This window comes from Triplophysa dalaica, chromosome 5 (assembly GCF_015846415.1).
Source record: "Triplophysa dalaica isolate WHDGS20190420 chromosome 5, ASM1584641v1, whole genome shotgun sequence".
In the NCBI taxonomy this organism is placed as follows: domain Eukaryota; kingdom Metazoa; phylum Chordata; class Actinopteri; order Cypriniformes; family Nemacheilidae; genus Triplophysa; species Triplophysa dalaica.
The window spans coordinates 4582189-4592643 of record NC_079546.1 but is presented as its reverse complement, the minus strand read 5'-3'; the positions used below and the strand labels follow the sequence as shown (position 1 = coordinate 4592643).

The 10455-nt window shown below is 43.6% G+C and overlaps 1 protein-coding gene and 1 long non-coding RNA gene across 5 annotated transcripts in view; one reads left to right on the top strand and one right to left on the bottom strand.

Moving 5' to 3' along the window:
- The first annotated feature begins 1631 nt into the window (after nt 1-1631).
- LOC130420364 (uncharacterized) overlaps nt 1632-10455 on the top strand; it is a 17186-nt gene continuing 8362 nt past the window's right edge. For 2 of the 3 annotated variants that reach the window (XR_008906637.1, XR_008906638.1), the window contains exons 1-3: nt 1632-1925; nt 8733-8849; nt 8959-9176. This is a non-coding gene — a long non-coding RNA (uncharacterized LOC130420364). The remainder of the gene's footprint in view (nt 1926-8732; nt 8850-8958; nt 9177-10455) is intronic. The other variant, XR_008906639.1, reaches the window with a different exon arrangement.
- The window catches only part of stab2 (stabilin 2), a 22705-nt gene continuing 20310 nt past the window's right edge, over nt 8061-10455 (bottom strand). Inside the window, exons 61-68 of one of the 2 annotated variants that reach the window (XM_056747594.1) lie at nt 10149-10282; nt 9896-10061; nt 9713-9819; nt 9514-9633; nt 9279-9428; nt 8916-9164; nt 8743-8841; nt 8061-8611 (exon numbers count right to left, since the gene is read on the bottom strand). In XM_056747594.1, the coding sequence (XP_056603572.1) occupies nt 8555-8611; nt 8743-8841; nt 8916-9164; nt 9279-9428; nt 9514-9633; nt 9713-9819; nt 9896-10061; nt 10149-10282 (1082 nt within the window). In that variant the 3' untranslated portion in view covers nt 8061-8554. Of the gene's footprint in view, nt 8612-8742; nt 8842-8915; nt 9178-9278; nt 9429-9513; nt 9634-9712; nt 9820-9895; nt 10062-10148; nt 10283-10455 lie in introns of those variants that run through there. The other variant, XM_056747595.1, reaches the window with a different exon arrangement.

Sequence of the window (10455 nt, the reverse complement as noted above, 5' to 3'; positions counted from 1 at the left end):
GCTCTCTGGCGGAACGGGATGCCGCGCTCTCTGGCGGAACGGGATGCCGCGCTCTCTGGCGGAACGGGATGCCGCGCTCTCTGGCGGAACGGGATGCCGCGCTCTCTGGCGGAACGGGATGCCGCGCTCTCTGGCGGAACGGGATGCCGCGCTCTCTGGCGGAACGGGATGCCGCGCTCTCTGGCGGAACGGGATGCCGCGCTCTCTGGCGATATTTTAGAATCTTTGAGGCACATGCACATTTATCTGTGCTCTATGGTGGAACGGTATGCTGTGCTCTATGGTGGAACGGTATGCTGTGCTCTATGGTGGAACGGTATGCTGTGCTCTATGGTGGAACGGTATGCTGTGCTCTATGGTGGAACGGTATGCTGTGCTCTATGGTGGAACGGTATGCTGTGCTCTATGGTGGAACGGTATGCTGTGCTCTATGGTGGAACGGTATGCTGTGCTCTATGGTGGAACGGTATGCTGTGCTCTATGGTGGAACGGTATGCTGTGCTCTATGGTGGAACGGTATGCTGTGCTCTATGGTGGAACGGTATGCTGTGCTCTATGGTGGAACGGTATGCTGTGCTCTATGGTGGAACGGTATGCTGTGCTCTATGGTGGAACGGGATGCTGTGCTCTATGGTGGAACGGGATGCTGTGCTCTATGGTGGAACGGGATGCTGTGCTCTATGGTGGAACGGGATGCTGTGCTCTATGGCAGCGGTTCTCAATCCTGGTCCTCGCGACCCACCGCTCTGCATATTTTGTGTATCTCTCTTGTTTAACACACCTGATTTAAATCTCTAGCTCATTAGAAGAGAGCTTAATGAATGAACCGCGTTCCGATTGACGTGTTCCCTGAACTGTGTTCATTGCTCTCTACTCCCTGCACACATGAAATCGGCTGACGTTAATTTAAGAACACGAAGAACAAAACTTACTACGGAAGATTGAAGGGTAATTTAACCGTAATTTTGAGATTTGCGCAACATTATCCACATTTCGAACGGGATTTATGGCAGAATATCTGGTGATGTTTACTTCGCAGGGCTCTTATGGGCGTATTAAACAAACCTCCGAAGCGGTAGGAGAAGCATACAAAATATGCAGAGCAGGGGGTCGCGAGTACCAGGATTGGGATGCTGTGCTCTATGGTGGAACGGGATGCTGTGCTCTATGGTGGAACGGGATGCTGTGCTCTATGGTGGAACGGGATGCTGTGCTCTATGGTGGAACGGGATGCTGTGCTCTCTGGTGATATTTTAGAATCATTGAGGCACATGCACATTTATCTGTGCTCTATGGTGGAACGGTATGCTGTGCTCTATGGTGATATTTTAGAATCTTTGAGGCACATGCACATTTATCTGTGCTCTCTGGTGGAACGGTATGCTGTGCTCTCTGGTGGAACGGTATGCTGTGCTCTATGGTGGAACGGTATGCTGTGCTCTATGGTGGAACGGTATGCTGTGCTCTATGGTGGAACGGTATGCTGTGCTCTATGGTGGAACGGTATGCTGTGCTCTATGGTGGAACGGGATGCTGTGCTCTATGGTGGAACGGGATGCTGTGCTCTATGGTGGAACGGGATGCTGTGCTCTATGGTGGAACGGGATGCTGTGCTCTCTGGTGATATTTTAGAATCATTGAGGCACATGCACATTTATCTGTGCTCTATGGTGGAACGGTATGCTGTGCTCTATGGTGATATTTTAGAATCTTTGAGGCACATGCACATTTATCTGTGCTCTCTGGTGGAACGGTATGCTGTGCTCTCTGGTGGAACGGTATGCTGTGCTCTATGGTGGAACGGTATGCTGTGCTCTATGGTGGAACGGTATGCTGTGCTCTATGGTGGAACGGGACGCTGTGCCCTGCGGTGGAACGGAACGGGACGCTGTGCCCTGACTGATTCAAGTCCTGCAGTTTTTAAGGTTCACAAAATTCACTCCAATACTCAAAACTTTAGCAGTCTCGAAGGTTAAATGGTCTATTTGGAAGACTGAGAGTCCTGATTCAAATCATGTGACTTTTAAAGTGTTTGGTCATATAAAAGGAGAAATGTTTTTATTTTCAGTGCCTTATATTTCAGGTTCACATCCCCACATTTTTAAGTTCTTAATCATATAAAACACACAAATGCAAAAAATCAATCAAAAAAAATCTGCAATACTCCACTGGCTCAGAGGCTCAAAGGATGAATGTTCGACTTCAATTCTTAAAACTTTAAAATCGAAGGACTGAAAAAGAACTTTGTCATAATATAATAGGCTAAACTTCACTCACAAAAGTTTTTGCCGACAAGCTACAGGTTCAGTGGGTGGATGGATAAACTTTCGACTTGGACTCACTACTATAAAACGCACAAACGCCAAACCTCACTCAAAAAAAGAAAGTGTCAGAAACCGAAACGGAGAAAAGGTGTGCCGCGTGCGTGCACCGCTTGCTTGCGTGCCATCGCTTGCTTGCGATCTAGATCGTTTTCTATCTTAATATAGTGTGGGGATTTTATTGTACTTTTTTTTCCCTGTTTGTTTGTTTCTTCCATTCATCTTACGACCATGCCACATTCCGGCTCCCGGACCCCCAGGTCTCTTTTGCTGTGTGTTTTGTAACATTTATTATTGCCTGTTGTGTGAGCATCCCAGCGGGGTCACGACCTTCACTCACCATTTTTGCAGTGTCTGTAGGGTGTGTGATGATACATATATCTAACAGTCTGATATAGATTGGCTTCATTTACTTTGGTGACTGTTTATAGTTTTTAAATAAAAGAATGAACATTTTTGCCATGCTTTTTTCTTTAGATTGTCTTGCACACTTCATAAAGAAATCATTCATCTGTTTGTGTTGCAAAATAAAAAGGGCTCAGACTTCATAACCTCTGATCTAAGTCGCACACGCCCGGGCCGTCATGGACAGGTGAAAATCAAGACAAATGACTTTAAGGCGATTCAGTGGGAAATAAACTCTACACAAATGCTCAATGATTTACTGATTGGAGAATTTCGGGTGCGAAATAAACACCGTACAAACCGTATACCACCAACATTTTATTTTATATAAAGTTTTCTCGTTGTTATAGCAAATTTTGTGACGTGAAGGAAAGCTGTTATTCTCAGATTTTATAATATTTTTAACTTAAATTTTTAAAATCAATGAATCGCTCCCGTAAATTATTCATTGTGACAGATTTAAAGGTGAAAAAAAATTATAAACTTGCATCCTGAGATTGTTGATACTTGAATACAAATCACAAAAACTATCATCAAAAAAAAAAAACGCATCATCTTTACATGTATTTTGTATGAACAGGTGATTTTGTCAATTGTCATTTAGCAGACGCTTTGTAAATCGCTGGTTTAAACTAAAGCATAAAAATAAAAAAAATAAATAAAAAAAAGCTAGAACACAACCTGTTGAAAGAAAGGGTTAGTGTTTATTTTAAGTCAAAAACGGTTGTCATGTAAATACCCATGATCCATGTTACTCTAGTGCAAATTCACTGGGGTTGGACTTGAGTCTTTATTTGAATATCACAAATTCCTTGATTCAGAGTTTGACAGGTTCATTCCTTTTCTTAAACCTCTTTGTTGAAATCACACTGCTTTTAAGCACCATTACTCACGAAAAAACCTGCACTTAATGTATGAAGTTTGATGGTTTAGGGGTTGAATGTTCTGTTTTCGTAATAAGACTTTGGATTTGTTCTGGGTTCTTTGACTTTCAAACACATACTAAAAACACATAGGCTCAGGGGGTCAAGCTCTTGCCTTTCAGGTAAGAAAGTCTTTAAATCTCATTCAAAGCTCTACAGAAAATTAATAGAAAACAAAGAACCCAGAGAAAATTATATCAAACCTTTGCAAACTCAACAACTCTGGGTTTAAATGGTCTTGGTTCAAATCTCACTGTTTTAAGCCTTGACATTGCATTAGACAAATCCAGCAGTTTTTAAGGTTCTACGATCATATAAAACAGAAAACCTCACCTGAAAACCTCACCTTAAAAAGTCAGTTCAGCTAAATCAGAACTACACAAGTGAGTACGGCTCAATGGCTCTGTGATATGAGCACTGACACTGGTGCAAATGGTCTTGAGTTCAATCCCAGGCTCTGACATTTTAAGTGTCTACTAATATCTCCTATTCAGTCTTGGTTTAAAGAATAACACATATATGCGGACGGAGAACAGTTTCAAGTGTCCCTGGCACGGTGGCTCTGGGGGATGAGCACTTACAATGAGAACATGAAGTCAAGGGTTCAAGGCTGGTAACTGACACTTTTAAACTCGTTTGAAAAATAGATAAATACGCCCAGAGAACTGTGTATAACATCCAGGGCCCAGTGGCTGAGGGGTAAGAGCTTTGAGACTGAAACAAGTGATAACAGGTTCAAGCCTTGGCTCAGACACTCTAAGTGCTCAATCACATCTCTTATGCGCAACTTGTTTAAAAAAAAGATAAATACGCCCGGAGAACTGGCATATATGTGAAGGACCCAATGGCTCAGTTGGAAGAGCACTGGAACTAGATCAGAAAGTCTAGGGTTCAAAGCCAGCGCATGACTGGAATCAAGCCGGGTGGACCGGAGGATGGAGCCTGTGAGCCCGGGAGGACGGAGCCGGGAGGACGGAGCCGGGACGACGGAGCCGGGAGGACGGGACGACGGAGCCGGGAGGACGGAGCCTGGGAGGACGGAGCCTGGAGCCTGGGAGGACGGAGCCGGGAGGACGGAGCCTGGGAGGACGGAGCCTGGAGCCTGGGAGGACGAAGCCGGGAGGACGGAGCCTGGGAGGACGGAGCCTGGGAGGACGGAGCCTGGGAGGACGGAGCCTGGGAGGACGGGAGGACGGAGCCTGGGAGAACGGAGCCTGGGAGGACGGGAGCCTCGGAGGAGGGGAGGACGGAGCCGGGAGGATGGAGCCGGGAGGACGGAGCAACACATGAAGATATCCAAACCGTGAAAGGGGGAGACGTTGGAGCGTGTCTCCCCCGAGGTTCAAGAGTGCAGGCACAAGGGGTTATACACCAGAAGCAGCCAAAATTTTACCAAAATACTTAGTTCAATAGAACTGTGTTTCTCTTTAAACCCCCCCCTGTAAAAAGCAAATTTTCCACTCGTCTCCGCTGGTAGCGCCTCGTCTCGTCTCCGCTGGTAGCGCCTCGTCTCGTCTCCGCTGGTAGCGCCTCGTCTCGGCTGGTAGCGCCTCGTCTCGTCTCCGCTGGTAGCGCCTCGTCTCGTCTCCGCTGGTAGCGCCTCGTCTCGGCTGGTAGCGCCTCGTCTTGACTCCGCTGGTAGCTCCTCGTCTCGCCTCGTCTGGTAGCGTCTCGTCTCCGCTGGTAGCGCCTCGTCTCGTCTCCGCTGGTAACGCCTCATCTCATCTCCGCTGGTAGCGCCTCGTCTCGACTGGTAGCTCCTCGTCTCGTCTCCGCTGGTAGCGCCTCGTCTCCGCTGGTAGCGCCTCGTCTCCGCTCCGCTGGTAGCGCCTCGTCTCGTCTCCGCTGGTAGCGCCTCGTCTCCGCTCCGCTGGTAGCGCCTCGTCTCGTCTGCTCCGCTGGTAGCGCCTCGTCTCATCTGCTCCGCTGGTAGCACCTCATCTCTGCTCCGCTGGTAGCATCTCGACTCCTCCGCCACTCTTAGCTGAACCCAGCCTTCAGATACAGGTCTATACCTGGCCTCAAACCCCAGACCTCTTGATCTTAGAGTAGTGTTCCTTAACACTGAGCCATTGGGCACTGCATGACCAAAGGAGTCCTCCTGGTAATTTTATAATTGTTATTGAAACCTGAAACACATGAAATGTGAGCAATGACACAAAGTAAGCCTTGAAACCTCAACTACCATACCCAGTGATTCTTACCCCTGAGGCAAAGGACTCTGCATGTCAGAATCACTTCTCCTGGTAATTTAATCATTTTTTTTTACACATACCTGGACCACATAAGAAATTTGAAATATCTCCCAAAGCTGGATTTGAACCCTGAGCTACCAAGCCCTGGTCAAGCGCACATTACCACCAGACCACTGGTCCCCGCAAGTTACAAACACGTCTGGTATAGATGTTTGCAATAATGCCTATATACTGTGAAAACCTAATTATATAGGTCTATACTTTATGTGTGAGAAACGTATATTATCAACTACAGCCTATCTTTTTGGACCACCAAACCTTTCATACCACCAAACAATTACACCACCATGAGGTGCAGTTGGATTATCCTACTTCCAGGGTAAATTTTTATGAAACGTCCAAAATGTTTCTGCCACCATGTGTCTTACATCATATATTTTTAGAATCTAGTCAATGTAGTCTATAAGAATATTTTACTACCTGCTGGAGTACAACTAGATTTAATTCAGCCTTTTTTGTGGCTACGAGGCCAGGCTGACCTGCACATGAACGCCGGAGGGCGTGAATATCTGGAGAGACCACACCGAAACAGAGACACACGAGCATGAATGACAAATCAGGACAGGATAGATGTCCCACAACTGTTTTCCCTTCAAAGTCGTATGACTCTTACCAGAGACTTAATCCCTGGAGCCTTTGGTTTATGGAATATCACTTACATAACAATTCATATATAATGTTAAAGGGACAGTTCACCCAAAATGGAAAATCCTATCATAATTTACTTGCATAGATAACCGAGAAATATATTTGGAAGAATGTCTGCAATTTTCAGTTCGGAGAAATCATTCACTTGCATCGTAAAAAAAAAGATTCTGTATTTATTGTTTTGTTGCAAAGAAAATTCGATATTTCGTTACTTTAGGAAAACAAACTGGGGTACTTGGGTACCTTTGACTAAATAATTCTTCCTACTATGGTAGTCAAGGATGTTCCACAATTGAAAACTGCTAACATTCTTCCAAATATCTGTGGTGACTGGATCATTGAGAGGAAAGCCATAAACGCCCTCACTCCCTTTTGTCCTGGTTTCTATATACTATCATCAAGAGACCATAGCTACCTGGCTCCAGAGTTCTGGTTTTAGGTCTTGAACTCTCACCGAGAGTGTGGTAACCCTTTGAAGCTTTGGTTTCTCTGTAGGATATCTACGACTCCTAAGGATTGGTGAGAACTTAACATCTGAGGCTAACCAGAGAAACTTCTCTAACACATAGAAACTTATGTGATTTAAACCATCCTTTTCTATAAATGTATCAAAATGTCTAGGTTGTGTGTTGGCGTTCGTGCCATTTTAGATATACAAGTTTTGATTTAGGGTTCAATTGATAGATTTGGTCTTTCGGCCAATCAGAATCATGTTCGAAACGTAGCGTTGATATTTATTATTAAGGTCACCTGTGTGATGGAAACGGCTATGTTATGAGAGACATTTGCTAGTCTCCCTTTCCAATTTTCATTTCAATTGATATTCGTCCAAAGTTTCAGTAGCAGTTTATAGATGATGTTTAACAATTATTTAAGAAACCACTCAATTCGCTTCGTCTTCAGGAGCAGTGGGGATTATTTGCATCTGCTTTTTATGAAAGATCTTACAATCTGCATCAATCAGGTCCTGCACTTTATCTCTCTTAACAGTCAGCTTTTGTTGCCGGAGTTTGGGAGGAGACGTGAACTGATATGGTTGTCAGTCAGCATCAGAATTTCTTGCATTTGATGTTTGTTTTTTTCTTAAAATATTTTTGCAAAGTAGCCTATAATAATCCAATAGTTTTTGTTTATTCGTATTTTTCTTTTATAGCCCTAATGTGGAATGACACTTTTCAATGAACTGTTTTACATTAGATTCTTTTAGCAGTCAGTTATTGGGCTTAGTAATATAGGCTGTACATGAAGGGAGGGGACTATTTTTCCTTCCTTTGTTTGACTCAATTTTATATTAAGTTGTATTGTGCTTTTTATAATTTGTCTTGCTTTTTAATAAAATACATTTTGACTATTTAGTTTGTGCAATAGTGAAAAAGCATGTTCAGTATTATTCGGCAAAGTGTTTCAAATCAAGTTTGGCTTCGGCCAAGAATTATTGTTTCGGTGCATCCCTAGTCCGATGGACACTCATCCAGTTTGTATTAGGAAAGGTGCACCTCTAAGGAAACCAAAAAATAAATATGTTGATCCCAATAATATAAAATGATCTTGATTTGTTTGATCAAAATCTAAATGAAAAAAATCCATATTTTCCTGTAGCTCAAAATTGGTGTCATGTTTTCAATTTAGAAAACTTGTGCATGCCAAATGGCTGAAGAAAATGACAATACAATTTTGCCTTGCTCCACTTTTTCACAGAAGAATTAATTTCTCAGAGAAAAGGGTTTTTATACATCAAGTTGGATATTTATACTTGTCTGTAACACAACAGAGTAGAGAAATGGTTAGTTACTCTGTGAATGACAAATATTTACACATGAAAACATTCTCCAAAAAACATTCATACACAACCGCAGAACAATTCGATTTTACAGTGTAATCTTGGTATTTCACAGTCCCATCATTGTGAAATTGTGCTTATGATGGTCTCTTGTAGTATTGGGAGAACTGCACCATGATGTTTTACTACTGTGTCAGTCAGTATATGCTGGATGGGGTTATTTCAGCTATCCTGGAGCAGGTCATAGGAACCACTGGATGTCACTTCATGCTTGTCCTCCTATTGCAAAAGATAACAAGGACCTATTCCAATATGTGTACTTTATGCTATAAATGGTGACGTAAAAGCTGTGTTTTTCAGCAATTTACAATATATGAAATGCTGTTTGTTTGCGTGTTAGACTCGCTGACCGGTGGTGCTTGGTCTTTTGGTGCAGGGGTGGATTCGTACACAGGGTTAGTGATGTTCGGGCTTGGTTCTGATGGGTTAGCTTCAACTCCTTCATCCTCCTAGAAAGGTAATATATGAAAGTTATAAAATGTTAAAACGCACACTGAACACAAGCGTATGAGATAAGGCTCACCTTAAAGTAGTGGAACTGAAACGGCTTTGTTTTATGAGTATAGAAATTGTATCCCACAAATCCGCCCGCTGCGAATAGGATGATGAGGACCAGTGCACCAATGACCACTCCTGCCTTATGAGCCGGGTGGAGGGTTGGAGGGGGAAGCGGAGGAGCTTTCAACGGGCCCTGCAGGACATGGATGACCCCATTGGATGCAAAGATGTCATAGTCGATGACGTACTGATCGTCGATGTATCCCGAGGAGGTCTAAAGCAGAGAGTTAAGTATCCAATTAAAATTCAATCATCAATTTGACCACAGAGTGAGAATCTAAAGATCAGTATTTGAATTGGATTCAATAAATGTGAAATATATTCTTACCGCTGTCTGAGGATTCTGGAGATCAGGCACTCGGGTGATGGTCAAGCTTTGACCCAGTCGAGTCCTAATGTGAGTGATATTAATAAGTGCCTGCAATATCAAAGCCCTTCCGTCCAGTAGATGATGCTCTATGTCTCTGCTGCTCAATGTCTGTTCAACACAAGATACATTAATATGAAAAATATCCAAATAATACACTACAATTGGGTTAGGTGGGTGTGAACTTTGTGGTCACCTGGTTGCTATATAGACCATTGTTGTCAGGAACAAACAGTGTGGACTGGATTGTAATGTTGCTAATGCGATTCACAAACTCTTTTCCGGATGCAGAAAAACTTGAATAATTTTGGATTTGCTGCAGAACACAAAGAGTAGATCTTTTGAGTGCATTCAGACTTCAATCCAAAACATTCATTCGAACAAGCGATACTTACAGAATAGAAGTTGGAGAAGGTTGGTGTGGTTGACAGGACTTGCAGGAGGTTTCCTGTACATGAGTATCCATCACCAATGTAGCCAGTCTTACATTCGCACTTCACGTCTGAAACACACCGTTGACACAACCATAAAGTCGAAAAGTAAAGATTGTTTTGTAGCTATCCAACAGTGACGCCTACCGTTCACTCGATAGCAGAAAACGTCCCACGTCTCGCTGAGGTTATTGCGTGTGCCGTAGTCCACAATTCCCACGTGTCCGAAGCCGCATTTCGGGTTAGAAAAGCTCATGGGATATGCCACCCTGGCTTTCTCGAGCCATCCCGCTGCACACAAGTTATACCCCGCCTGCAACACAAACGCAAAAGAGAAGACACTCAATAGACATACTAACAGGTACACGAGAAGTCGTGCGTTTTCATGTAAAAGCACCACCTGCTGGGCATAGGAAAGCTGTATGTAGGTTGCGATGGTGCCTCCTGCTTCTTTGCAGGCCTCCAGTGCCATGGTGTAGTTCAGCTTGTATACTCCAATTGGGGAACGATAGTGAAAAACTCCCAATGATTTGTCTAAAAAAACAAGATTTACATTGTACGTACAATGTATTCAACATTAAGTTCGCACAAAAAAGAAAATTCTGCCATTTACTCCCCTTGATTTGTTGGAAATCTTTATACATGTCTTTGTTCTTATGAACACAGAGAGAGATATTTGGAAGAATGCTTGTAACCAGTTCTTGGCT